The sequence below is a fragment of the Trichoderma atroviride genome, chromosome 3 (assembly GCF_020647795.1).
Source record: "Trichoderma atroviride chromosome 3, complete sequence".
NCBI lineage: Eukaryota > Fungi > Ascomycota > Sordariomycetes > Hypocreales > Hypocreaceae > Trichoderma > Trichoderma atroviride.
Genome location: NC_089402.1, coordinates 4,680,284 through 4,707,310, shown reverse-complemented (window position 1 = coordinate 4,707,310; position 27,027 = coordinate 4,680,284). Strand labels below are relative to the sequence as shown.

At 52.2% G+C, this 27,027-nt stretch overlaps 11 protein-coding genes across 11 annotated transcripts; 5 read left to right on the top strand and 6 right to left on the bottom strand.

Annotated features, from left to right (window-relative positions):
• Positions 1–1,126: 1,126 nt before the first annotated feature.
• TrAtP1_006834 (uncharacterized protein) lies at positions 1,127–1,673 on the top strand (the record flags this gene model as incomplete). Its single annotated transcript, XM_014082349.2, has 3 exons — positions 1,127–1,238; positions 1,311–1,426; positions 1,500–1,673. 3 exons carry the CDS (start codon positions 1,127–1,129, stop codon positions 1,671–1,673), a joined length of 402 nt encoding a protein of 133 aa, XP_013937824.1.
• A 377-nt stretch (positions 1,674–2,050) lies between these two features.
• On the bottom strand, positions 2,051–3,379 carry TrAtP1_006833 (uncharacterized protein; the record flags this gene model as incomplete). Its single annotated transcript, XM_066113286.1, has 1 exon — positions 2,051–3,379. One exon carries the CDS (start codon positions 3,377–3,379, stop codon positions 2,051–2,053), a length of 1,329 nt encoding a protein of 442 aa, XP_065969372.1.
• Positions 3,380–3,479: 100 nt separating this feature from the next.
• TrAtP1_006832 (uncharacterized protein) lies at positions 3,480–4,841 on the bottom strand (the record flags this gene model as incomplete). The annotated part of the gene is made up of 1 exon (XM_014082350.2): positions 3,480–4,841. One exon carries the CDS (start codon positions 4,839–4,841, stop codon positions 3,480–3,482), a length of 1,362 nt encoding a protein of 453 aa, XP_013937825.2.
• A 268-nt stretch (positions 4,842–5,109) lies between these two features.
• TrAtP1_006831 (uncharacterized protein) lies at positions 5,110–6,647 on the top strand. Its single transcript, XM_014082351.2, has 2 exons — positions 5,110–5,584; positions 5,642–6,647. Exons 1-2 carry the CDS (start codon positions 5,180–5,182, stop codon positions 6,392–6,394), a joined length of 1,158 nt encoding a protein of 385 aa, XP_013937826.1. The 5' UTR covers positions 5,110–5,179; the 3' UTR covers positions 6,395–6,647.
• A 969-nt stretch (positions 6,648–7,616) lies between these two features.
• TrAtP1_006830 (uncharacterized protein) lies at positions 7,617–9,011 on the bottom strand (the record flags this gene model as incomplete). The annotated part of the gene is made up of 1 exon (XM_014082352.2): positions 7,617–9,011. The coding sequence occupies one exon, from the start codon at positions 9,009–9,011 to the stop codon at positions 7,617–7,619; it is 1,395 nt and encodes a 464-aa protein (XP_013937827.2).
• A 1,449-nt stretch (positions 9,012–10,460) lies between these two features.
• On the top strand, positions 10,461–10,619 carry TrAtP1_006829 (uncharacterized protein; the record flags this gene model as incomplete). The annotated part of the gene is made up of 1 exon (XM_066113285.1): positions 10,461–10,619. One exon carries the CDS (start codon positions 10,461–10,463, stop codon positions 10,617–10,619), a length of 159 nt encoding a protein of 52 aa, XP_065969371.1.
• Positions 10,620–17,252: 6,633 nt separating this feature from the next.
• TrAtP1_006828 (uncharacterized protein) lies at positions 17,253–17,840 on the bottom strand (the record flags this gene model as incomplete). Its single annotated transcript, XM_066113284.1, has 1 exon — positions 17,253–17,840. The coding sequence occupies one exon, from the start codon at positions 17,838–17,840 to the stop codon at positions 17,253–17,255; it is 588 nt and encodes a 195-aa protein (XP_065969370.1).
• Positions 17,841–17,904: 64 nt separating this feature from the next.
• Positions 17,905–19,239, bottom strand: TrAtP1_006827 (uncharacterized protein; the record flags this gene model as incomplete). The annotated part of the gene is made up of 2 exons (XM_014082356.3): positions 17,905–18,572; positions 18,633–19,239. 2 exons carry the CDS (start codon positions 19,237–19,239, stop codon positions 17,905–17,907), a joined length of 1,275 nt encoding a protein of 424 aa, XP_013937831.2.
• Positions 19,240–21,107: 1,868 nt separating this feature from the next.
• Positions 21,108–22,002, bottom strand: TrAtP1_006826 (60S ribosomal protein eL30). Its single transcript, XM_014082357.2, has 3 exons — positions 21,858–22,002; positions 21,637–21,791; positions 21,108–21,437 (listed from the first exon to the last, which is right to left on the bottom strand). Exons 1-3 carry the CDS (start codon positions 21,934–21,936, stop codon positions 21,339–21,341), a joined length of 333 nt encoding a protein of 110 aa, XP_013937832.1. The 5' UTR covers positions 21,937–22,002; the 3' UTR covers positions 21,108–21,338.
• Positions 22,003–24,582: 2,580 nt separating this feature from the next.
• TrAtP1_006825 (uncharacterized protein) lies at positions 24,583–25,062 on the top strand (the record flags this gene model as incomplete). The annotated part of the gene is made up of 2 exons (XM_066113283.1): positions 24,583–24,734; positions 24,789–25,062. 2 exons carry the CDS (start codon positions 24,583–24,585, stop codon positions 25,060–25,062), a joined length of 426 nt encoding a protein of 141 aa, XP_065969369.1.
• A 487-nt stretch (positions 25,063–25,549) lies between these two features.
• TrAtP1_006824 (uncharacterized protein) lies at positions 25,550–26,977 on the top strand (the record flags this gene model as incomplete). The annotated part of the gene is made up of 1 exon (XM_014082359.2): positions 25,550–26,977. One exon carries the CDS (start codon positions 25,550–25,552, stop codon positions 26,975–26,977), a length of 1,428 nt encoding a protein of 475 aa, XP_013937834.2.
• Between the last annotated feature and the right edge of the window lie 50 nt (positions 26,978–27,027).

Sequence of the window (27,027 nt, the reverse complement as noted above, 5' to 3'; positions counted from 1 at the left end):
GCTTCCGGCCAGGCAATAGCGCGACTTGCAGGGCCAAATGACCCGCAAGTGGGGAGTCGATGCGCCGACATGCACTGGAGCTCACCATTGCATACGTTCTAAACGTGGCTGTCACATGGTGCTATCGAATCTACAACTGTTCATACACAGTATTGACTTGGTCCCTTGTGTTGTACAGGTACTGGCGATCATTCGTATCTCAGCTCTCGCCGATGAAGGCATCGTTAACTCGGTACCTTGCAAGCCAAAGGACGGGTAGCTGTGTATGATGTAATGGCAGCACCAAGCCGCACGCTAGAGCCGCTAAATCACAGCAACAGGCACCATAAGAGCCATGCTTCAGCGATTTTCTTCAGTGGAGTCGATTTGCTTCCTAGCGACCGATCATCCTGCATGCATGGGCTCTTCTTTTTTTCTTCTCTCCCGCAGATCGCAGATTCGTCCCATTGGTGCTGCACTGTCGTGTTGAGATAGAGCCCCTGTCACTCTCTAGAAGAGTTGTTCCACGGGCATCGTCATGTTGCATCAAATACAAATCGTTTATTCTCAAGCCTCAAATCTCACATTGCCGTTTATACACGGCTCCAAAGAGATCAACCATTAATACTCTAGGTCATTTAATAGCGCCAAAGTTTCAATTGTAAAAACCTGGGGTACTGTGCTCGCTACATGCTGCCCCGCTCTCACGGCCACACTACGTCATGTATTCTCAAGTCGCCCTTTTTTGCATCACCATCACGAAGTTCTTTCCAGCAGGTTGCCTCAGTGCACCAAAGTCCAAGGTACCAAAAAGCGATGCGTCATAATGAAGTAGATGGTTTCGAGCATGGCTTGAATAATAAAACAGAGCTTGTGACTGCAATCCGATGCCAGAACGTTTCTAGCTAGACACGAGCTTTTCCTCCAATTAATTCATTCCTCTCGTCACCCATCCATTTTCCAAGCATTCAACAGCTTTCTACTTTTCTCTTCTTTTTTTTCCGAACCAGTGTAAAAACAAATCATCTCAAATACTCACACATTCGCCACCAACCAACATCATCGCTAATTCCTTGCTCTCGCGCATCGTAACACAGCGCATCAGAACAACGCATATACACATCACATCCATATACATCCAGTCATCATGTCTCGATCACGAATGCCCCTCGTCCTCGGCCTCGGTGCCGCCGGTGGTATCGGCTACTACCTCTACAGTGCAGGCGGCAACGCCAAAGCAGCAGAGGCCAAGTTTGAGAGTATGGATACCTCAACTTGCTTGATATTAATTATACATGTTCAACCACTTTACTAACGCTCATTTTTCCTAGGCGACGCCGACAGAGTAGCCGCAAAGATCAAGGGCAAGCTCCCCGGCGACTCTCCCAATGCCGAAAAGGAGTTTAAGAAATATGGCGAGGAAGCTGGCGCCAAGCTCGACAAAGCTGTACGTTCCCTCTTATTCGAAAAAAGTCAAATTCCTCCCAACTTGGACAAATAAACTGACTCATTCCTCCTAGTGGGCCGATGCCGACAGAGAAGCCGGCAAGCTCAAGAGCAACGCAGAATCCTACGCCAAGGACGCCAAAGGCGAAACCCTGAAAGCCATTGACAAGTTTGACCGAAAGGTCGAGGACGGCGCCGCAAAGGCCAAGAGCGGCGTCTCGGGCTGGTTTGGGGGAAGCAGCAAATAAGAAAGCCTTGTAATACTATTGTAATTCCAGATTGTGTGGGCAAAGGGTTCAGAAGAAAAGTAATGAAGCTACAGCAGTCGATGGAGGGGACATGAGCAAGATTGCGTCGTGTCTATTTTAAAACCTGATACCAGTATATCATTTTGAGAAGAAATATGGATTAAAGTCTCGATTTCATTGATAGTCTATCAACCACTCTTTGATGTTAAAAAAAAATGTACAATTGATAATATTCCAAGCCACCCATACACCGTAAATAAAGCAACATGACCAAATTTTCAACTCGTGATATGAAAAGAATCCTTAACCCCTTCTTCAAACTCCATTGCCCATTTCTAGAAATCAGTATTATACGAACCCCATATCCGCGCGCAACATCACTGCTCTAGCTCCGCCGCAACAAGCTTCAAAATCTCCTCCACGCTCTTCTTCGCATTCTTCGGATCCTTCGCCACAGCCTGCCACACCTCGCCATGCCTCGGCTCGTTGAGCACACACTTGGTCACCATATCCGCCCTCTTCTCATCCGTGCCATGCTGCACCAAGAACCGATAATACCACGCCCAGCTGTCGCCCTGGTCCGCGTCCAGCACAAGCGCCTTCTCGAACCAGCTCTGCGCCTTCTCCAGCTTACGGTCACCCCAGAAGATGCGCGCGACGGCCACAAAGAGGATCGGGTCGTTGTCCACCTTCTTGATGGCCTCCAGGCTGCGGGGCTTTCGCTGCGTGCGAGGCTCAAGGTTCCAGATTTGCTCGACCCAGAGGATGCCGCACTTGGGAACTTCTTGGAGCGCCTTGGCCATGAGCGACTTGGCTTGAGAGAGGTTGCCAGCACGACGCTCGAGGCGAACGGACTCGCACCAGAGCTCTCCATTCTTGGGTACGGCCAGACGCGCTCGGTCAAGCACCGAACGGGCCTTGACAGTAAGACCGGCCTTTTCTTCCAGACGAGAGTAAAGCAGCCACAGAGGCACGGACCTGGGAACAGCCTTGACCCCTGCGGCGTACGCCTCACGAGCCTGGCCCGTCTTGCCAAGATCTTCATATATTTGGCCCTTTAGCATCCATAGTTTGGCTGCAGCGGGGAAGAGTTGTAATGCCTGTAAATCCAGGTCCAGCGCCGTCTCAACATTGCCCAAGACCCGCTCAAAGACAACGCTCTTCATCCAAACACGATCAGTAGGGGCCTGTTCTCTTGCAATCGCCAGTAGTTTCCGAGCCTGGTCTTCGTTGCCATTCTCAGACTCCAGCTTGACGGCAGCCAGCCAAATGTCTTCGTTGTTGGGGTTCTGGTTAAATGCTCGCTTGAGCACCAATCTCGCATTGTCCACATCTCCCGATTGCCACTTCTCCTTGGCCAGCATCATCCACAGATCCTCGCTCTTAGGACAGGCTTCGACCGCCTTCTCCAGGACCTGCCACAGAGACTCGCGCGTTCCGTGATTCCGCTCAAGGTCTGCTGCAGCCATCCACATCGTCCGGCTATTGACAAAGACGCGCAGAGCGTAGGCGTAGATGGCCCTCGCCGTCTCGTATCTACCTCTATTGATACTTGACCTGGCATCCTCCGCCCATGTGTCTTTACGGTCATCGTCCTCATCCAAGCCCCAGCCCAGAGTTTCCTGGATAATGTTCTGGCAGGTGATGATGGCACCTTCTTCCTCACACTTCTCCGCCTCTCCAATCCACTCTTCACGTTTTGGCATGGCCGATTCTTTAGCCAGAACCTGGACAGCTCGTTTCAGAACGGGAATCTTCTGTCCCTGGCCTAGCTGTTCTTGTAAACGAGCGGCCGCAATCCAAATCTCATGAGAAGTTGGGACGGCCTTTCGTGCCTTGTTCAGAACCTTTTGGGCATTTTCGGGGGGATTCGAGTCGTGCCAGCGCAAGCCACAAGTCTACTGAAAGCGGGATGAGCTCTGTAGCCTTTGCCAACATGAGCTTCGCGTCTTCAGGGTCGTCTTCCAAGTTCACCGCCTCCTTCCAAAGCGCCTCTGATTCTGGGATATGGTCCAGCGCCTGTCTGATGACTCGTTTCTTGTTGCTTGGTATAGTTTCCAGCCTCATCGCCTCCACCCAGAGCCTAACCGAACGGTTGTTGGCCTCTATAGCTCGGCGTGCAATAATCTTGGTATTTGGTGAGTCGTGATTAAGTCGAATATTTTCCAGCCACGCATCTTCGCTCTTGGGACATCTAGTACATCCCTGGTCGATCGTTTTCCGCGCAGCCACAAGCTTGCCTGCCAACTCCTCCAATCGGGCGGCCGCTATCCAGCCCAGAGCATTATTTGGGTTTGTCTTTACCACAGACTGAAGCAGCTCCCGCACTCGATTGATGTCGCCGACCTGTGCCTGAGATTCGTTCATCTGCATCTTGTTCAAGCTCGTAATGTATCCCTGCACATCGATGCTACTTGAAGTTCCAACGACCGAGTCGCCGCCAGCAGTTTGCGAGGCCTGTTCCAGCCTCGACTTCAGTACTCTGTCGCGGGCAGCACCAATCTTGGCAAAGTTGGTCATGGTGCCGTCAGATGCATCCGTTGTGTTTGACGATGCTGCCCCGTCATCCATGACTGTTGTGCCCATCTCGCCCGAGGACCCTGCTGCCGCGAGCACGCTGTCTGGCACCGCGTAGAAGCGCTGCCGCAGAGCCTGCTTGCTCCGTCGGTTCTTGCCCGTCAAATCTCCCACCTCTGGCAAATTCGCCCAGTCGTCATCCGAGACCGAAGCAAGGGCGCGCTTCAGATCTGAAAACTGTTGCTGGATCTTGGGGTTGTTCCGTTCGTATTCATCTCGCTCAGCATTTTCACGAGCCTCTCTCTGCCGTCTCCGTCGGTCCATTCGCTCATCTACCCACTCCCAGATCTTGTCCGCCTCCTCATCGTCCTTGTCGTAGACTCCGCCCGCGAAAAGTCCAACCTCGTTGTCCGGGTCCTGGTACCTTTCGTCGTCTTCCTCCTCCTCCTTATCCTTGCCCTTTTTGCCTTCGGGCACGAGTCCAAGCTGGGCAGCGCGCTTCGCAATCGCCTCTTTGATCTGGTCTTCGCTGGGGCCATCACGAGCAGGGCCAAGATCGGATCGGGTTGTGAAACCGGTGGCACCTCGACCCAGACCAGCGACGTAGTTTTCCGGAGCCGGCTGGCTCAGAAAGTCGCGTCGGGTTGACATCGTTTCGGCCGAATTCTGAGTGGATGGTGCGATTTCAAGATGAAGGTTGATCAAGGCAAAAGCCCTTGTCGCGAGTCAAAGGCAACACTTAGACTTAGCCTGCCTGAGGTGTGAAAAGGGAGCTTGTAGTGGGTGTGGATTTATAAGCTTGCAAATGGCATCTCAGCCGGATATTCGCACGCGCTTTAACTATCCTGGCACTCCCCAGAACTCTTATCGATAATTCCACCCCGACAAAAAAAAAGTTTCCCACCACCATCCATCGCCCCTCGTCTCCACGATATCGCAACGCCTGCAGATATACCCAAATTGCGCCAACTGGTGGTTATTATTACACAATGGCCAAGGCCGACAGATCGAAGCGCAACAACGCTTCCAGCGGCCCCTACGAGAAGCCCGGCGACAAAAACTCAAAAACCAACAATGTCTTCAAATTCAACACAAACTTTGGCCAGCACATTCTCAAGAACCCCGGTGTCTCAGACGCCATTGTCGACAAGGCCTTTCTCAAGCCCACAGACACCGTCCTCGAAGTCGGCCCCGGTACCGGTAACTTGACAGTCCGCATTCTGGAAAAGGCGAAGAAATGCATCTGCGTCGAGCTGGATCCTCGAATGGCGGCCGAAGTCACCAAGCGTGTGCAGGGAAAGCCGGAGCAGCGAAAGTTGGAGGTTCTGCTGGGAGATGTGATCAAGACTGAGCTGCCAGCGTTTGACGTTTGCATTTCAAACACCCCATATCAAGTATGCCCAATCATTGCTCTCCATTCTTACTACACCATACTGACCTTTGTCGAACAGATCTCAAGTCCTCTCGTCTTCAAGCTCCTCTCTCTGCCCAATCCTCCTCGATGCTCCGTTCTCATGTTCCAGCGTGAATTCGCCCTCCGCCTCACCGCTCGCCCCGGCGACGCCCTCTACTGCCGCCTGTCCGTCAACGCCCAGTTCTGGGCCAAGATCACCCACATCATGAAGGTCGGCAAGAACAACTTCCGGCCCCCGCCCCAGGTCGAGTCGTCCGTCGTGCGCATCGAGCCCAAGATGGGCAAGGACCGGCCCAACGTCAGCTGGGACGAGTGGGACGGCCTCTTGCGCGTGTGCTTTGTCCGCAAGAACAAGACGCTCCGCGCGAGCTGGCTGGGCACCAAGGAGGTCCTCGCCATGGTCGAGCGCAACTACCGCACCTGGTGCGCCATGAACGGCGTGCCCATTGACGAGAGCGTCATCGAGGGCGCAGAGGAGGAGGAAGACGACATGGAAATGGACGATGGTGGCGCCGCCGCCAACGACGGCGAAGATGCCGGCATGGATGTCGATGACCTCGGCGACGATACCCCCAGCTTCTTCCAAGAACTCAAGACCGCCAGCGCAAGCGTCCCCAAGACAAAGAGCAAGCGCAAGAAGACAAAGGTCGCAGAGCTCGTGCGCGAGAAAATCCGCAAAGTCCTCGAGGACGTAACCGAGCTCGCAGATAAGCGCTCCGGCAAGTGCGACGAAAACGACTTTTTGCGTTTGCTCTTTGCCTTTAACGAGGAGGGCATTCACTTTTCATAAACTGTCTCTTTTACTTTTTACTTCTACTTATTTATTAAGGATACCAAAGTGGTGAATCTGGAGGAGATATGAAGTTATGAGATATATTTCCTTGTTGGAAGACGATTTTTATTCTTTTTTTCTTTTTTGTCATGGTTCGCAATAAAAGCCGGAGGGGAGGGCGTTACAGGAGTTCTTTACAACCATCTTGCAATAGGCATCGAAGAAGCATCATGTTTTTGTTGCACGCCTGCAGCCTTACATATGTAGTTCCTTAGTTAGAAAAGAAAATATCATTACAATTCAAGAACAAAAGACACAACCATGTAAAAAGCGCCATCGTTGGGAATTATTTGACTTTCACTGTATTTATCTTGTCTCTTATGCTGTAAACTATCTTTCCTCTACCGATTCAACTGGCTCTTTTCAATTCTAACGCATATTAATCCCTTAGAACAATGCTGCTTTCCCATAGCCTCCTCGTTGCTTCTCAGAGTAAAAACCAAAAAAGAATATAGGTGAAATAACTACTCTCCTGTTGGATGAGACCTCGACCTACTTGTCATAAAGAAATGATATCCTTATAATTACAAAAAAAGCTAGTTGCCACTTTTTCTCATCTATATCGCATATGAAATAAAGAAACTCCATCCAAAGGGGTAAAAAGAGAAATATGCCTTTCGTGCTCCCTGTTTTTTTGTTTTGCTTTTCATTCTTGTACATTTCTGTAATTTTAAAAGAGAGTGTGGAATGCTTCTCAAGCCGGGGAGATTTCATTACCACAAGTGAGCCCTTCAAAAAAAAAAATGAAAAAGAAAGAGTGGGAGAATAAGGGAAAGAGAACCAAAGCATGTAAAATGAAAAGAAAAAAGGGGGGGGGGGGGTGAAATATTCGTTTCTTCGCCCAACTTCTTTTTCGCGTCTGGACACATACACACATACAAAGACCCAAAAAAACACCTTTTGGCAGGGCCAACTTTGTCTTTACCAGTAACCGAACAAGCCATGCTGTAGTTGGAAAAAGACTTAATCCAACGCCTCTGCTCCATAGGAGAAGGGGTAAAAAAAAAAAAGAAAGGAAAAAGAAAAACCTCGCTATGCGCGCTGAATGTACACAAGCCAAAAGAAAAAAGTTATAGGGAGTAGAAGAGGGAAAAGGAAATTGGAGAAGATGGAAAGATAAGGGTGACAGCGATGTAGCAGGTATCAAAAGAAAAGAGAAATCCATAAATCTCTGCGCGTCTTATGCTTCAAAATTTACTGCCGTAACATTGGGTTTCAAAGGAGGATTATTCGCCGAGTTTGGTTTGACCGTCGTTCGTCCGGAAACCGTGGCGCTTCGGATATGTGCGCTCAGGGGAAGGCTGTATTTGACAACTCCCTTTACAATAAGATCAAATTCGTTTTGATAAATTCGCTCCCAACGCTTAGAGCCGCCGGCAGTAGCATTGCCAGGATACGGTAACTGCATCTCACCAGTTGATGAAGACAGGCCTTGGTGAAACAACGAGCCCTCGAAAGTCAAGGGGCTGTCGAATTCGGTGATGCGGCCAAGCAAGATGTTTGGCTTCGTCTCGTCCTCTCCTCCAGGAGTAGTGGGGTCGTTCGGGGGGTCGTCGTATGGACGTACCAAGTTGTCTCGTGGTCCATCCGGGCTGTCCCACCAATCTGAGTCGGCGCCTCCATACTCGGATTTGGCGAAGATCTCAAGGTTTGCATGATCAATTGTGACAACCACAACATTGGGATTGTGCGCCTTGACAGTGACATCAAACATGAGAACCTGTTCGCTGGTGACGACATTGTGGATGGAAACAATTTCAATGTCGCTCAGGGGCTGGGACGTCGCAAACATGAAGCCAATGGCACCGGTAATGACCAGGAGGAACATCATCGTTAGGACCAAGCAAGCGGCAAATCGGTTGAGATATGACGACCTCCTGGTGTAGGTCTGCGCCTCCGCCTGCCGAAGGTTATGCGGACCACGCCTAAATCGTCCCCCTCTGCGGCCGTTGTCGAGCAGAGGCGTGCGTTCGTCATCTGCACCAGTGGTGTCGTCCAAATCATAGCTCGAAGACATGTGTATCGCCGAGCGTTTGGAGCTCAGCGGTCCTCGCATGGAGGGGTGGTTCCTTGGGCTGGGCGGCCCAGAAGAATGACGAGAGTTGGCTATCTTGGGCCTTGGCGTATTCTGAAAAGGCGATTCGTTGTCAAAGAGTGAGGCATGGCCGTTGCCGGGTTGTCGACCCCAGCGTCCTATGTGGTGATGCTGCCGAACAGTGCCACGACCGGAGCCACCGGCGCTGCGGCCCGTTCCTCTGCCATCTTCGTCGCCAGTTAACACACCGCCATCGATGGCACCATTGCCATAAGTATTGGAGAATTTCATGCTCTTCTTAGGCGCAGGAACATGGTTGTCCATGATACCATATATGGAGCGCAAATTGGGGCGATCTCCCTGGCTGACTATAGATGTTGCACTGGGAGTGCGAGAGTGGAAGCGACGGGTAGCCCTATCTCCCACATCCGGAGGATTGGAATCATACACAAACGTCTCTTCTGAATCAGAGGTATTAGCTTCATCAACAGCGTTTGCGATCTTGGCTTCGAAAATATCCGCTTTGGATGATCCTAGCATTGAAAGAAGTTTTTTTAGCACAGCTGTCCATCATCAAAGGTAAAGAAGCAAACCAAAGGGGAAGAAACTCACCATTTCCGCTTGTGACGGGTTGTTTGCGAGATCTCTTCTTTTCTTTTTTTAGGCTTAATAGTCTCTGTGCTTTGCTTCGTTCTTAGAGTACCATTCATGCCGTCTGCCTTTGGGCCTACTGTAAGTGCCACCTGGGGAATGCTGGAAACGGTCTCAGTTTCCACCGTCATGGTCTGCGTAGACCCCTCAGGCCGGGCTTTTGCTTGCTTGGATAGCATTATCGTACTCGATTGTCTCGAAAGGAGAGGCGGAGGAACCGAGGTTGTCCTCCTGGCACCGGTGCTATCACCGCCATTCTCGTGGCTGGCAATCATGGGCCTGGCTCGCAGCGTTCGGCCGCCATCAATATCTGACTGATTGTCGTATGAGAATTTTTCCCTTACGTGCTCCAGAAGGGACGAATCCTGCTGCTGGCGACGGCGGGCTGGCGAGTTGGGCTGGCTAACCTCTTGAACAGTTTCCAAAGGCCCGCGGGCCGGTGTTCGGAGGCCGGAAGCCATCTGCAAATCCTCGGCTTCGCTCTCGCTGGCGGTTAGGTACTGGTATGAGTCTGCCGGCTGGGCAGACGGACTGGGGTGCTGGACGTTGATGAGAGGAGGAGGAGGGTCCTGCTCGCTCGGGCGAGGCGTAGTGCTGCCGTTTCTAAGCAGCTGCAGCGGAGGAGAGCGTACACGCGGCGACACGGGCCATTTCGTGTTGTCTCTCAACTCGGACAGCTGTGCAGGCTTCTGCGGCTCTGGTGCCTGGGCGGGCTGGGAGTCTTGGTTGGCGGTGACGGGCACGAGGACCGGCGTGGTGGTCGCGGAGAGGCTTCGAGTGCCGGAGGCAGGACCGCCAAGAGACGACTTGAGCTGGCGAGACGGGCTCTGATCCAGCTGGCTGCTGTTCCGTGAGCTGGAGCGGTTGATCCTGCCCGACGACGAAGTTGCTCTCCGGGGATGACGGGTCGGAGAGGGGTCTCGGGAGCCCATGGGTGAATAAGTGACGGAGTTGCTGGCGGATGATTGTCTCGACGTCTGGCCCGCGGTGGCACTGGCGCTGGACGTCGCACCGGACGCAGGCGCACCAGGTGTGGGCTGATGATTCGCCATGTCGGGGCCGGCAGGCTGTGTGGCGCCTTCACCACCGTCAGTAGCAGCGGCCGGTGGCCTGTTCATGGCTGTGGTGGATAGCGAGAGTCGTCGTGGGGTGTTCGCAGAGCATGAGCATGCATGCCAACGGGGCAGGCCTCTGGAGGTACTGCGAGGTGTGTGTACGAAATACAGGGTCCGATGGCGAGTGGGAACGGGTCTTAGGGCCAGATCATTGTGGTTGGCTCGCGGATACAGGAGCGGTGCAGGCCGTCGAGAGACTGCGGGAGGATCGGATGGGCGCGCGATGCCCAACGTTGTTGTCTTGCTGGATGAGCCCTGGCGAGCGAGTGCGACGACGCAGAGGCTGCGAGACTGGCTGGAGGCGGCGGGCCAATGGCTGGAGTCTGGCAAGCTTCGGCGGAGCTCGAGCGGCGTGTCGCAGCTGACGGGGCCAGAGGTCTAGGGAGGGTGTTTGGACGCACAAGCAGAATGGCAGGAAAAAAAGGTGAATATTTGCTTCCAGCCGGGGAAGAGAGGATGACGGGCCTGAGATGGGGACGCTGGGCGGAAACAAGGATGACACAATCAATCAATCAGGTTGACGGCCAAGATGGTGGGACTTTGCTCAGGGCCGCGCTAGAGCCAGGAGGAGGAAGGCATGGAAGGGTGTGGGAATACGGTGGAAGGGCTTGCAAAACCGAGAAATGGGCGTGTACGGGCGGGTACTTGGCGACATGGGGAGGAGGCGCTCCGGGGGCTGCGGTCTGGCCAGCGGTTGAGGTAGCACCAATGTACAGTGCCGCCCACTGTGGGGAAAGTACCAGCCTGCCGTAGCGCGAGCGGGCTAGGCGGCTTCTGTCATGCTGATTGGCACACGCCGACGAGATTTAGGCGGTCGGTCGATTAAACCTTGCTGCAGCAGAAGTCTGTGCCAGCGATAGGGCTAGAAGGGCTGCAAGAGGAGGAAGAAAAAATTGCAGCAATGTCGACCTTGTATCTGGGTTCTGATTCCGGGTTGGAGTCTTATCTACAGACAGAATAGAGACGCGGCACTGCTGTTCTCTCCATGTACAATCGATACATACCTGTGCTGGCTTGGGTGTGCCCATGTGTAAGTTGCACGAAGCGAGGCAGAGCCCGATGAACATGGCCAAGATGCTGCAGATGCAGATTTTTCGCCTTCTTCCCATGTACCTGCTCACTTTGTCAGCGGTTCAACAAAACAGAGACCTGGCCCGGATAAGTCAGATATCTAGGGCTCACGCTCTGCACCAGGAACGCCGGGGGTTTGCCGCATTAGCACCGTCTCGCCAAACACTAGCATCGAAAAGTTGAGTGGCAGCAAAAAGCCCAGCCTCTTCGCTCCCAACAGAGACATGTGCAGTGCCGCGGCCCCGTAAGTCGCACTGGTCTGCTGACTGTGTGCTATTCTGGTCCAAAGTGCCCTGTATCACTGCCGAAATCACAAGCAATTGATCATTGTTAGTACCAGCCAGTAGCTCAACGTCCAGACACGCAAGTATCGTCTACCTGGATCGGCGTGTCTTGTGGCAGCTCTTGCTTGGTTCCGGGCACCTCGCCAGTCCCCAGTTGCAGCACAACATTGCCAGGTGGCACTTCGGATGCGGGAAGGCAGAAAGAGCCTGCAGCTAGTCGGACCGCAGCCAATCGACGGTGCGCTGCTGGTAACCCAATTCGCATGAGCAGGGCAGGTATCCGCTATCAGGCAGTGGGTGAGCTGCCTCTACAACGGCGTGCTAGCAGCGTGGGCGACAAAATGGCTACGCGGACAGCAATGGGGCCTGGTGGACTGTATGGCCACTCAGCTGTCTTTTGCCCGCTCCGTCGTCACATTTTCTGTTTCTCACAATTGACGACGGCTGATCAATTCGAGTCGACGCCTCTACAATCAAGACACCACCATCTCAACAGGCTCCGTAACGCGTTGAAACCCCCGTTGAAGCAACACAAACGGCCAAAAGGGCCCAGAAGCAGAGATCAGCACGTCATGGAGACACCTCGACACTCAACGCCGGAGGAGACACGCCGCTCCTGACCTCCTGTGGCACCAACCAGCCTTGCGCCAGCAAAGGCCGTCCAATTCCCTTTGCTGGCCCCCAAAGCGAAAACCTGGAAGCAGAGGATGCAGAATTTGGGTGGTGCAGAAGCACAGACTGAAGTCTGGCGGCGACGCCCGATCCACACACGTCATGGACTGCGCAACAGCTGGTTTCACTTTGATTTCCCGCTCGGCAGCGCGGGAATCCCTTTATTGCCTTGCCGAATTCAGTGTCTAGGATTGCAATGTCTAGCCTCTGAAATAACGACAAGCCCAGCGCCATGGAGGCTCCTGTATATGTGCGAGCGCAGTGCTTGTGCATCGCTAGTTTATGGGACTGCGTTCCACAGGGCCCCCCCATGGACCCCAAGACACCCTTCAAACTGACCGCAGGTTCTGCTCTCGGGGGGGCGCATTGAATCGGTTCAACAAATCTAGTCCTGAATTCATGCTGACTGATGGCAACGTGTAGGCACTGCATCAATTTTGGCTGATGATACCTACAACACACATCATAGGCGTACAATTGTCCACCTGCCAGTCTCGCACGCTGTCGATGCAATATACTCTGCCACGTATATCACAACTAGATGCCTGATGGCGCCTAAATAAGGTAGATGGAATCGATCCATTCCCCAGGATTTATTGTTCAGCAGCCCAGAAGGGCTAAAGCCGGCCTACGCCAGGGGCTGTCCCTGTCATCAACCACTGCATCGACCTGCCTCCCTTACTCGCGTGCAAATGCCTGGCCATGGCTCAGAATCTCTCCTTCGGCTCCCTTTTTTGCATGACCCTGCGCGCGCAAGTCATGTAAACACTCTATCTCATACCTGTAAGACTTGCCGGTGCATAGCTGCACTCGCAGGTTTTAAATGGCTCAAGCGGCAGCCTTTTGCAGGTCAAGGGCTTCTTTAAGTTTTCCTCTTTTCCCCGGCTGGTCTGGAAAGAACCGGGATATTGTCGGTAGCGGCCCAATGGATGGCTTTGTAGAGATGAATACTACGCCAAGCAATCAAACAAGACAGCGCACCGGCCTGTTTAGGCTGTCACAACAATTATTACAAGTAGGTATCCAGTGCTCGGGCTCGTCCCGTTCCATCCCGTCCAGATGCGAGATTGGGTTGAGGCAATGGCCAGTTCTGCTCCATCACATTTGGCGAATGGAGGCATCAATTGCCCCTTTGGCACATGCAATAGAATGCCTACCAGACCTAGGCACGGTGGCACTGCTATACACAGATCCGGTGCATGTCCGTCTGTCCTGCTCAGTCGCACTAAACACCAAGGAATGCTGTGCAAAGTAGCGCACTCATCATCACCATCTTCATCCTCGTCTTCGCCACACAAAGGGCCATCGGTTCCTACCAAGCATAACAGCACTGCTGCGCGCACGATGACATTCTCGCAACACGTCCATGGCGCCCTCAACCCCCCTAATCAAGCAGACGGGCATCTCCAGCTTGTAATCACCAGACAAGTCCTTCTCTGGTTACTCTGTCGCTTCTCTTTTCCCTCGCCGTGACTCTTATCAAACCCTCTCGCTGACGAACAAGAGACCACACACATCTCCCTTCCACCTATTCTTTTTCTGCAGTGGGACACTTGCTCTCTCTCTCACACACCCCCAACCAGCACCAACTGGTTCTATTGGTGCCGGTCCCCAGCAGGATTCTCCCATCAGCCTCTGCCGCCAGCCTCTCACAGCTCGACACGATATAAACGGCCCCCCCCGTTCCATGTTTCCATAGTAGGCGCATGCGCCCTAACTGCCTTTTTGCCCCTTGCCGTCCCGCTTTGGAGGGGGGGACTTGCAGCCGGGTGAGCTGGATGGGGGAAAGCTGGATTTTCTCTTTTTTTTTGCTATTGATTTTTTTTTTTCCAAGAATTATCCGGCGAGGATAGCGCGTGTTACTGGTAAGTGTAAAGCACACAAGCTTTTTGTAGCGGGTGTTGGCTTTCTTGTACGCTCTGCTGCTTATTCGTACTCCCTCGGATATCCGCCTGCGGTATTGGCAAAGTAAACACAGCATTTGCTTGGAACCGGACATGGCAGGGTACTTTACCCTGAGAAGAACCAAGCAATCGTAGCCGCAACCCCAGTCTCAACGTACAAGTACAGCAGGTACCTACTTATTCAGCCACCCTTCCACTCACCCACATGCTAGATCACGACTCCCGATATCCCAGGCCATCCGCATCCCATCCCGTGCACCACCACATCTAGATACTGGCACTTGCGCATACCCGTAAGCCAATAGTCATGGCGAATTGCTTAGCAGGACCTATCAAGCGTCTAGGCTTCCACACAGGTGACCCTGCCTCCATGTCGTGCCACCAAAGGCTCGCCCGCTGCCGAGACATGCTTGTAGGCTGCCGATGTAGTGCAGGTAGTTCGCAACCACATGTACAAGTCCATATATGTAGCACTACCTGCTACTGTAGCAGCACATGATGCAGTGGTCGAGTCGGCTTGGAGCCGAAAAAGAGGCCAAGGGCCCCCCCTTCACTACTAGTATGGCTCGAACTACAAAGTACTAGAACCATTCGAATGTTGCTAAACAAGGTGCTCGTGCGTACAGCTTCACGCCGATACCGCCAAATTTTCGTAAAAGGCCCAAGCTCAAGACTTGCCATGTAGGCATACACGCAGAGAAAGTCTTTGTGATGAATAGCAGCATGTTCTGTAACCGCCATAACCGCCCCTATGCCGTATATCCCAAAGCCAGAGGTAATCGACATTCTCGACAAGGCCCATCTCCGCCAATCCAAATTGATCATCAGCCATGTCATATCCTATGATCAACCGCAAGGATGAATTGATCTTACCTTTGCCACACTTATACGCGATAGCCGTCTTCCTATCCAAGTAGACATGCTAATCATTGGAAATCCATCTACGTAAGATTCAAGACCCGTATTTTCATTGCAGTAGGTAGCTATCCCCATCCGTTCCAAGGCAGCTCAAATAGCCTCTTTGCAGCTCATCTAGACCTATTCAGCCGCCGATCCCTACACGCCATTTCCTTCCCCGGCTAGATATTCAAACAATTATATATCAAAGTTAAACACACGCCTTTGGGGAAAAAAAAAAACAGAAAAGCAAACGCCCACCCCAGCAGTTTCAACCTCACAAGACCCCTACTCGAGCTCCTACTGTAGTCCGTAGCCGTCTCCGGTTCTCCATAGTATCCCTACAGCTCTTTTTGACTAGCCCTCCTTCCTCACCGCCTTACGATACATTGTACGCCCGCATGGCCATTCGATGCACCTTCACGTTAGCAAACCCTTCACCAAAATGAGAAATAATAACGACCACAGACCCCCCCCAAAAAAACACCTCTCAAGCAGTGGCCCGTGATCGCAGGTTGGGCATCAATCGTGGGCTACTGAGATAACCTTACATGCACACACTCACCCACGCACTTTGACAGCCCTCTCCACCCGCAGAGCTCATAAGACCACATACAAAGTGGAGCCCAGAGGACGACATCTTTTTTTGGAACAAACAAAAAAAAAAAAAAAAGATGACTAAATTATTGAAGCAGAGCAGAACAAGGTCATTGCTTTTTTTTTTTTTTTTTTTGCCTCCTATTGAGGAACCAACTGACATGTAATAAGCGGTCAGGTTAGTATATCAAAGTGTTGAACCAAAAGAGGCATCAACAATAAACAGCAACACACGCCGTACGCGAAGCATTAATGTATAGTAGGTAGGGGGCTTTGCTACTAATTACAGAGGTCCGTCTTGCTTCACGTTGACACTATTGGACTCCATATTGCCGATATATTGTACAGTATATGCGCCATCTATGGAGATCGCATTATGCATTTCCTCGAGTCAAGCCCTCTACAGCTTACACGCACCACCCCCTCCCCCCTTGTCTTTTGATACTACCCATGTGGATTTAATACCATACATGTACCTAGCCCGTTAGACGTACGCACTTCCTACGCTTCGTACTTTCTCGTACATGCACGCATTTCCTACCTACCTTGCTCTCTCGCTTCTGTAGATGCTAATGCAATGTAATGTACACGGGACCATCCTAAACTAACAAGGAGGCCAAGAACGGTGACGATGCGTCCTCCCTCGTTTGCTAGGTTTAATTTCTGATTTTGTATCCATTCTTCTTTCATGCTAGAGCCATCAAGAACTGCTGCCGCTGCAGAAGACGTGGAAATATGCATGCAGGCAAATCTACATCTTCACAGGATTTTACCGACACATGAAATTATGATTTGGTATAGTATTTAGGTATAGATGGTATATATATATAAAGTATATCAAATTAAATCGAATTGCATAATCCAACGAAGAAATAACTGGGATAAATATAAATAAATAAAAACTCCCCTCTCCCAACATCAACTTCCGCCAAAGAAGAAGAAAACAGCCTACATATGTGATTGTCCATACGTCCTATGTGTACATGTAAACGCAACGTATTTTTTTCTTGGGTTTCATTTCCAGCAACATCCTTCATCAATCAAATAGCCCAGAACAAGACGTGGCCCATCAACCTTTGGCGGTGTGGGCTGGGTAACTCCCCCATAATATATCTAATAATGGTAATAAAAAACAAATGGAAAAAAGATCGTATATATATAAAATGAAAAAAGAAGCAGACATGGTCATGTCATATATCGATCTGTTTGCAAGTCATGTGCTTGTCGTTGTTCATCATCGTTCGTCTGCTGTCCAAGGGTTCTTCTAATGGGGCGAAAAGGGTATCCAAGTCCGCTTTCGCCTGCCAGTCTTGCCACTGCGTCGTTGATGTCGTCATTTGCCGTTGCGTTATCATTTCTCAAGGTTCGAAAAAAAGAAGCCCAATCATACTGATCCTCAAGTGTAAAGAAATTATCCGTTGCATATCGAACTAGTTGGTGCACTCCCAAGAAGACGCCTGTCCGAATTCCCCCCCCCAAAAAAAGAGATTGTGAACCCAAGTTTATTTTATTTTTTCGGCAAAAAAAGTCATCAAATGCCACTCTGGCTCATTCTTTTCTTCTTTTCTCTTTCTTTCTTTCATCATCGCCCTACTCGGGGATGGCAGGGCTGGCTGGCACTTCGTCCTTCTTTCCACCCCAGCTCCAGCCCGATATCCAACTTTGCCGCTTGTTGGCGTTGTTGTCTTTGACAGCATCTGGGTTCTCCTGGACAAGTCTCAGCGGACGTGGCTTGCTACCAGTAAAGGTTGTCTGCTTGTCGGACTGGGATCGTGGTGGTGATTGTGATGGCGGCGTGGAAATCTCGCCAGACTCGCCGCTTAAGCTGGATGTCTCGCTTCTTTCGCCTCTCGTGCCGGGAAAGTTTCCGGATGAAGGAGCCTGGCTGCCGCTAGCAATTCGTCCAGGAGTGCCAATTACGCCAGCAGTTGGGAAGAAGGCACTTGAATGCCTTTTGTTGGCAAGCGGCGGCGAGGCAGGGCTGTCTGGGCCCCTATACATCTGGCTAACTAGGCTTGCCGCTCCTGGGAATTGGTCGCTCGCAGGTCGCGAACGCCGGTTAGCCCGGCCCAGACCAATGGGAATGCTTGGGGCCTTGTCGGGATCAGTGTGGTCCAATACGTTGCCATCGGATGTTTGAATGATGGAGAATGGCCGAGGCTTTGTCCTCCCTGCCATGATGGGCGCGGTTCTGGTTCGCTGGAGGGGAAACTGTCCGCTTGAGAGCCTTTTCTCACTTTTCTCACTTTTTTTCACTTTTCTCACTCTTCTCACTTTTCTCAGCTGGCGGAGGAGGAGGTAGTGGTAGCTCCTTGTCTTTTTCGGGCAGCGGGGGTTTCATATTTGCTGATTGATCCAGGATCGTCTCAAAGTCCTGGTGCTGGAGCAGGCGCTCGATGATATTGTTGATATACAGCGAGAGAGCCTTGTTCTTCTCTCTCAGTGCCTTGAGTTCGCTCTCGAGACGGCGACTGTCAACGCCAGTATCAGGCTCAGACTGCGATGCGTCGTCCAGCTCATCGGCAAGACTGTTGCCGGCTGTTTTGCCTTCCAGGGCGTCTAGCGCCTCGTGGTTCACGCTGGGGTTCATGTAGCTAAAATCGCTTTGGCCAAAATCTCCCTTGAGAGTCTTTTCCTGGAGAAGCAGCTGATAGCTTTCATTGTCTTCCATGAGTCGTGCGTTGGCCATGCGCGCCTCCATCAGCAGACGCTCAACTTCGCGCAGTCTGCCACCGCCCTGGTTTTCGGTTTCCACCAGCTTGATCTGGGCTTCTGCAAGCTCCAAGCGCAGCGATTCGATGAGCTTGTCTTTCTGGAGGATCAGCTTGGAGCTGTTTCGCGAATCGCTTCGCTGCAGAGAAGAGGGTGGGGCGAAGCTGCTGCCGTCAAGGGAGGGTGAACCGCTAGTCGCTGTAGACACTTCAAGTTAGCGAGCGAACAAAGCGACAACTTCGGTTAGACATTGCTTACATTGCCTCGACGGTCTCGGGTCGTCTTCGACGCTCAATTTCTGGGCCAAGCTCTCCTTCAGTCGCGCAATCACCATCTGCATTTCCTCCTCCTTATTTGCCATCTCCTCCTTCTCCTTGAGGATCGCGCTTCGCTCGGCCTCGTAGATAGTTTCCATCTCTCTGATTTTGCGAGTGGCTTCCCGCTTCTCGTTTCGTAACGTCTCGAGGAGCTCATCGTGCTCGTGGACCTTTTCTTCAAGCTTGGCTGACTCCTTAACCGAGTCGTCCAGCTTGGACTGGAGGACCTCCGACTGCCTCCTATACTGCTCCGACTGCTTCTCCTCCTTTTCGAGGCGCTGCTGGAGGTCTTCCAGCGCAGCGGCCTGGGCGGCGCGGGCGTCGGAGTCGACGGTGCTCATAACTGATTCTCGTCTGCTGGCAACGGCGGCACGGGCAGAGACAGGAGCGGCGCGAACGGATCTCGTTCGCGAGTGCTGTCCGGCGGGAGGCGTCGAGGATCGCAGCGACTGGGTTCGCGTGTGGGAGGAGTTTGGAGGAGACGTGCCCTCTGAATTTGTGACTCGGCCGACTGCGCTGACCTGCGGCTTCTTTGCAACCGTAGACATGGCGCTGGGTGCGGGCTAGTCTGTCGATTCCAGTAACACCTTCCCTCGAGGTCGGTGAGCTACTCTAGTTGAAACGCTCAAACGGGGGCCACTAGGCGCAGGGCCACGCAGACTGGACGGCGGGAATAGTTATGCTTGGAGTCTGGACGATCGTCTTGTAGTTCACTCGAGTTCGACGCCGTTGGTGAAGAGGAGTTACAGACTATTAGGAGGGACGGCAGGCCACGAGGGTTTGGTCGCTTTGGTTGGGCTCCACCTCGCTGGCCGGCAATTTAAAGGGCATGGCGAGTTGGGGAGCAGGAAAAGATACATCCGCAAAGGGGCGAGCGCCTTACTGGGGGCAGGTACCCTTACACAAGGAGTACTTTCACATACAGTGCTTTGTGCTGCCTCTCTCTAAGCCATTCGGCGGTAAAAACAACAATGCGGTGACGGAAGCGGCATGAATCCTTCAACTCTCAGCCACCCATTTCTGAGTGTTCGTTCTTGTACAAAGCACTTGCTTGAGCGACTGTTTCTCTGCTGTTCCCGTCTTCTCTTGCTCATAAAGGAGGCGCCCAGGTAATTGCGACGGAGGTCCTCTTCATGCCTCTGCTTAACAGTGCATGACTCTGGATCAGTGCCCTGCGTCTTCCCATCGGGACGGGTGCCTGATTGGCCGTCCGGAACCACTAAAGGACCCCTGGGGGCCTCTCCACCCCCACTGCTAGACGCTGCTGGAACCTCTGCTCCCCCTCTTTGTGCCTTCTTTGACTCTGTCGCTCCCCTAAAACTGTGTCACGGCGGACGCAGTGCAGCGCTTCGCCCTGTCCGGTGGCCGCGGTCCAAGCCTGTCTGTGACTGACCGCTTCTCTGCGCTCAAGACATGGAAAACAGCGCAGTCCCTTTTCTGGAAAAACGAGAACCCTTGGATGAAATAGTACTAGCTAGTTGTCTTGCTTTGTCATGTTTGATCCAAACTGTCTGCCGGTATGATGAACAAACCGAACACAAGGTCTTGCTGTTTGTTCCCGTCATTGTCTCAAATCTTGTGCCCAAAGCGTTCAAGCACAGTGAGGCGCGACTGAAAACAGTCACTGCAAAGTACAGATACACAAAAGAGTACAACCAACGACTAGAGAAGGCTGTGGTTGCTATAATTAACAATAGGGCTTCTGCTGAGCCTTGTGGTGGCAAAAAAGTCATGTGTGCCACCAGATCAGCACTTGAACAGCGCTGCGTGCCTGACTACCCCCGGAGTATGACATGGAGAAGAATGAGATTTGAGATACAACTTTGGCTGAAGCGTCACTGCTTGCATCAGAGCACTGTTTCTATTTTTGAGGGCCAATAGCTAAGCAGTTTTGGACCTCGTCACCCTCACAAGGCGTCGTACAAGTTGCAGCCACAAGCCACTGGTTGGCTGAACTTCGTAACTAGACTTGTACGACGAGCAATAGAAATAAAAATTGACAAAGTTTTCTCGTAGACCAAGTATTTGAAACGTTTAGGTATGCAAGAGAATAGCACATGCAGCAGCAGTTTCTAGTAGCACGAGTAGCATGTGTGGGCATTTATTTTGTTGTTATATTGAGTCTGTTCTCTAGAGCCTCCGGCTAGGCTCATCTATACAGTACAGCCAGGCTGCTTATAATCGGTTCCACTGGGCATTCCCTGCTTCGTGTGGGTGCTTATTTGTGCTACTTGGTCCGGTTTAAGCTCAGAAAATAGATGCAAACATTTACAGTCAAGGGGGGGCTCGACAAATGACCACTACAAAGCGCATACCTAGTAGAGGCAGTTTACCAATTTTGCAAGCATATGTAATCGTGTCACTGTTTTACAAAAGACAGTGAGAAAAGGGCATCACTCAAGAGAATAGCAAGCAGTTTTTTCAACGTGACAGGGGAACAGTCTTCATGGCTGTATTATTCCATTGAGATAACTATCACTTGGAAGCTTTTGATTTTTGCTTTTCATGTCCCGAGGACGTTGCTTCGTAGTAGATGTCTCGCATCAAAAAATTTCGCTTTACACATCACGTGAAAGTGAAATGGTATCCATATTGCCCGTGAACCGTTTTACCCCCAACGCCGTTGAATGCACAAGATGTTGGCTGTTTAAGCCTGCTGGTCGCTGAGGATATCAGAGTCACCGGCATCCAGGATGGCAAGGGTGGAGCAGCGGAAGAGCTTTCCGCAGGCAGTGCCGAGCTCGATCTGTATTACGAAAGAGTGTAAGCCAAGGTGAACCCTCCAAAGTCTGATAAGACTTCTTCTCTGGGCAATTCCACAAGAATTGGACAAATTCTATGCGGTAGCAAGAGCAGCTTCTGAGAAGCAAGAAGTAAAGAGTACAAGTGCGCCCTGTTTCCAGGGCCTCTCACTCGTTGATATTGCATCAGGTTACAAAACTTACGTTGTTGCCAGCAAAGTGGTGGATGGGAGCCTTGGACAGCATGCTGTAGTACTCGAGTTCACTCTTTCTCAGGGGAGGAGTGTTGCCAGCGATGATGATCAGCTTGGCCTTGCCGGATCGGAGAGACTTGAGGGTAGACTTGTATCCGAGGGTGACTGGCAAAATTCATGTTAGCACGAGCTGCATCGAGAGTTCGAAAGGTTCAGTTTCTGGCAACATACCCTTTCCGGACTTCATAACAAGCGCCAACTTGGAGTTGATGCTGTTGGCATCCTTCTTGCTCTTCTTTTGGGGGGCCATTGTGATGGATTTTGGGTGCGAGCGACGATCTTGCGACTTGATTGATGCGGTTGCTGAAGACACACTGAGCTCTCAAAAGTTCGTGGGTTTGCAGTTTTCTTTTAGGATGGACCAATTTTCGGTGGGGCAGGGCTCTGCCACGCTCCGCCAATCAACACAGACTTGCCGTTTTGGTAAGCCCTAAAGTGCCGAAGATTAAACGAAACACCATCCGCGGTGGCCAAAGTTGCTTTGAAATCAATCCCGTCGATTTCACTGAAGTGGCTCCGGGAATCCTTGTGTTGGAATTATCTTCCCCCAAACATCATCACCAACATCCCAAGGTTTTCAGCGAAACACCGACAAAATGGCTCGCCGTCCTGCTCGTTGCTACCGATACTGCAAGAACAAGGTACGTTGCTGCATTTTTCACGACTTTTCGATGCGCAAATGAATATTTCGAGCTTGGGAAGATTTTATGGAGGGAAAAATTTATGGAGTGACGCAAGAGGTGGATTATAAATTACCAGAGATGAAGCATTCTCGATGGATGCGCTCGGTCACTGCCTCCAGTTCCCTGTCTCGAATACACCATGAGCCATCGACATTCATCTCTTTCTTCTTCATGATGAGCTGTGCTAACATTCGCTTGCGCCATTCAGCCGTATCCCAAGTCTCGGTTCAACCGTGGTGTCCCCGACCCCAAGATCCGTATCTTCGATCTGGGCCGTAAGCGCGCCAACGTCGACGACTTCCCTCTCTGCATCCACCTCGTCTCCAACGAGTATGAGCAGCTGAGCTCCGAGGCCCTCGAGGCCGCCCGTATTTGCGCCAACAAGTACCTCGTCAAGCACACCGGAAAGGAGGGTTTCCACCTGCGTGTCCGCGCTCACCCTTACCACGTCGTCCGTATCAACAAGATGTTGTCTTGCGCTGGTGCCGATAGACTGCAGACCGGTATGCGTGGTGCCTGGGGCAAGCCCAACGGCACTGTCGCCCGTGTCAACATTGGTCAGATCATCATGAGCGTCCGCACTCGTGACTCTAGTATGTGATATTCCTATATCCTAAAGTATGATGACATATGCTAACAGCCATCTTCCCAGACCGTGCTCTGGCTCTTGAGGCTCTCCGACGATCCCAGTACAAGTTCCCTGGTCGCCAGAAGATCATCATCTCCAAGAACTGGGGTTTCACCCCTCTCCGCCGCGAGGACTACCTCGAGCGCAAGGCTGCCGGCCGTGTCAAGGTCGACGGTGCTTACGTTCAGTTCCTCGCCAACTACGGTTCCATTGAGAACAACATTCGCCGTTTCCCCGACGCTTTCTCGTCCGAGGCGTAAAATGTTTCTTCTTCACATGGCATCTGGGTTTTAAGGTTGGCGTAATTATGGCACTGTCAGATAAGAGATTTCTCGATTTGAGAATCATCAGTTAGGCAATTCAAACCATTGTGCGTTCAGCACTATACCCGCTGTGTCCTACCATGTACCGAAATTTTGATTCTTTTCGCTCGCTATGTTGAGATTACCCATGAAACGACTCTTTACCTGGACTATCTGCTGAATAAACCCATCCCTTGTCGTCAAAAAGGGGAAATCTTAAGGTTGATTTGTAAGTACTAATACGAGTACTTGCTCAAAACTGCGCCCAATCTGCAGGACACAAGGTACTGTATTAACGGCGTTGGAGCCGGAAGCTTGCTTACCTAGCATCAGCCACTGCCATAATGGGTGTCTTAGCAAATGCCGTTCTATGCCAGGAACAGATGGCTGCCTCAAGCATCCGAGATCCGGACCTGGCGCTGGCAAGTTATGACGAGACCACCTGACTTGAGTCAGTGACACTATGGTCACAGAATCATGATGGATGAGGATGCCCAAAAGTTTTTTTGTTGGGAATGCACTGTATAAGAGGGTTTTTATCAGTGGCGCTAGATGATTCTTCATGTATCAAGTCTCTATTCCAAACGAAGCACTGTATCATTCTGTATCTGCCCTGAGACACAAACAGACAACGGGAGCACAATAAGATTGCACAATACGGATGGGATGGCACACGCACCATCTACTAACCTGATGGTTGGTGGGGGAGGAAACGTCCATGACGCAGGGTCTTTTTTCTTTTTCTCCCCTTCTTCTCCCAAGCGGCGCAGAAAGGCGTCACCAGAGGGACCCTGAAAGTCGGATAGGGTCGCCTCTGCTGATAAGCAACTCCGCCAACGTGCCGCAAACACCGAAGTATGCACGAGTTGCTGAGCATGAGTGCGCGCATTGCGTCGTGCATGTCATGTAGGTGTAAGGAACGGGTGGTGGCGGGCGTTTATCAGCACGGCGCAGTAATCAGATGAAAAGACTTTTTTTTTTTCTTCGCTCCCTTCTTTTCCGTTTTTCCCGTGCCGTGTCGTATCTAGATTGCTGCTCAAGCATAACTGGCCTTTACCCGTGAGGGTGGTGCAGCGCTGACTGACTTGGGCGGAGCGTAGGTGTGATAAAATGTGACGCAAAGAAGGTAAATCTCGCCGTAATACAGATACAGGTGGATTTGCAGGACCCAGCGCGCCAACGGAACTGTAAGTTGCGTGCTAGTCTCGATAGTATCGATGATGTGCCCCTACCGCGCTGGTTAGTGCTCGCCGTAGCCCGCCCGGTGCTAGCAGCTACAGATCATGTACGCAGGATGGAATCGAGAGTACAGTGCCCCCAGCGCCGGCTGCTCAGTGGCCCAGCAGCTAGCGACAGCGGCAGGAGTCGCTGAAACCCGCGGCGGCGGCGCTGTCTCGGAACGTCTGTGCAGCGCCAATCGCACTGTCAGCGGGCGGTAGTGGGCGGCAACAGCGCACAAGTGGCTGGCCTCTGACCACTGTCACCTCAGCTGCCAGCACGCGAGCAGCCACCAAACACCCCCACCCCGGTCCATCAGGCCGTTGCTGCTACCCAGGTGGCCTGGCCGCGATGACGCTCAACAAAAACAAAAGGCTGTCCCGACCAGCCTCTCCTTTTTCCTCTGCTTGTCTATCCTGCTCTCTGTCGCCTTTTGCTCGCTCCTCCCGGCCACGTCCAACCCGCAGGCCATTGGCGACTGGCACGATTTGTTTGCAGCGACAACCCCTACCCATCAGCTTATTCCCTTGAGCGCTCCACCTTGACTCGGCATCGCCACGCCACATGCAGCGCAGCCGTCCTTCACCGATCAGAGCGCCCCCGTTTGCCTTATCGCGCGCGACATTTCCCCGATAATTAGAGAATAACCGACATTGGGAACCCACATTAAGCGCTTTTCCTCGTCGTCTTCTTTTCCTTCTTTATTCTTTCCGAATACATCCATCCGGCCATCAATCATGGCATTTCAACAGCAGTCCAACCGTCCGGCCGTGCAGCGGGCTGCTCGCTCCGCTGTTGGCAGCCAGGGCCTCTCCAGGCGCTCAGCGCGCAGCACCCAGGAGCAAGAAGCCGACGAGGCGCAGACTTGGGTGCTATTCTCGCCTCCTACCGATATCACCACCACATCCTATCTGACCGAAGATGAACATGACGAATCGCTCGAGACCCCAGGCCGGTCGCGCCTAAGCGATCTCGGCAGCTTAAACACAGTTGCAAGAACAGGCTCAGCAGCGGCAGCAGCAGCGGGGCGAAATGATGAGGCCCAGTCATCACAGCTCTCTACGGCTGTTGACGAATCACAAGCGGATGATGCCGAGCTGGATAGCCTCGATGGCCATCTGCCTGGGTTCAGGTCGTTCCCCCCGGAATAGCTTTGTTATGCCCGTTCTCCCAGCCCACGATGGCCTCGGATCTTTCCACTTGGATCAACCTGCCCTCGGTTTAGACGCCCAGGACCATATTTTCCAGTTTGAGAGATTCAACCCCAGGCGAGTACGTCGGAGGCTGAACAGCTTTGATGAAGCTCAATTTGAATTGGAGCAAGCACAAGTTCAGGAGGCAGAGAAGAGGGCTCGGATTGAGGCATGGCGGCTGGAGCATAGCCGCATTATCCTAGAAGAGGTGCAGCGCGAGGCACGACGATCAAAGATTTTGCAGCAGAAACGGGTCGTTGCACAAAAGCCCGCGCCAAACACAGAGGAGGCCACCGACACTACTGAAGATATGACTTGGCACGAGGAAGACCCAGATACTCACCCTGAAGACAAGGAAGACAGCGAAGGGCTGATTACGAGAATCACTCGCAAGGTTTTGCGGGATATACTGGGTATAGATGAGAAGCTACTATCTGTGGTACTCGGCGGCGATCTATTGAGTGATGAGGAGCTATCAAGGACGCCCCGTCCGTCAGAGAATGGACACGACCAAGGGGCATCAGCTCCAGAAACAGAGGAGTCATGGCATATGCGCATTCTAGAGACAGTATCAAGAGAGCTTGGCTTGCTGGTCAACCATCTCTCAAAGCACCCGGGCGCCTTTTCGACGTACTCACATGTTCATCAAGTCCCTCTACCTTATGCTGGTTTGCCGGCCATACCTGAGGCTGCAGCGCGGTCTTCCTCAGGACGCACAGCCGCAGACAAGGCCAGCGAGAGTATATTCCCGGAATTCAGACCTACGATCCGATCTACTCCACGAACGACCAACAGACCACCACTGAGGTCAACGGCATCAGAGGCGCTGCTACAGGACATGCCCATGGACGACACCTTTACTCAAGAGGAGTGGGAGAGGGACATTGACATCAAGCTCATGTTCCGATATTTGGTATCGCGCTTCACGTCCAGGCCTGAGCCTACCATGGCTGCCGAGATGACTACCCGTCCGGTTCCTGCAAAGCCGCAAGACGCTGCCGCTAAGGCTGCCAGAGTAAGGCAGCACCACCCCCTCACCTCCCGGACTCGCCCTAATGAACGTCGAGCTTTCAAAGCAACTGCACCTAGCAGCCCCGTGGCTATGCGACATCACTCCAGCTGTGCCAGCCAGAGCACCCGCCGATCAGCCAGGAGAAGCAGCGTCTCATCGCGACACTACTGGGACATTGGAGGATCCATCGGTACGGGCTCCATGATTGCCGCTGCTGCCCCCAACGCCGCGATGGGCAGCTGGGGCGAAGTTTAAACCGAAGTGCTGGGGGAGAGCCTTATCACCATTGGGTTTTTATATCATTC

Excerpts from the sequence above, each read along its gene's own strand:
- TrAtP1_006831 (XM_014082351.2), top strand. The coding sequence starts at position 5,180 with ATGGCCAAGGCCGACAGATCGAAGCGCAACAACGCTTCCAGCGGCCCC. Across the intron at positions 5,585-5,641 it reads TTTCAAACACCCCATATCAA|ATCTCAAGTCCTCTCGTCTT; the intron begins GTATGCCCAATC and ends TTTGTCGAACAG.
- TrAtP1_006826 (XM_014082357.2), bottom strand. The coding sequence starts at position 21,936 with ATGGCCCCCCAAAAGAAGAGCAAGAAGGATGCCAACAGCATCAACTCC. Across the intron at positions 21,792-21,857 it reads TGTTATGAAGTCCGGAAAGG|TCACCCTCGGATACAAGTCT; the intron begins GTATGTTGCCAG and ends GAATTTTGCCAG. Across the intron at positions 21,438-21,636 it reads ACCACTTTGCTGGCAACAAC|ATCGAGCTCGGCACTGCCTG; the intron begins GTAAGTTTTGTA and ends TTCGTAATACAG.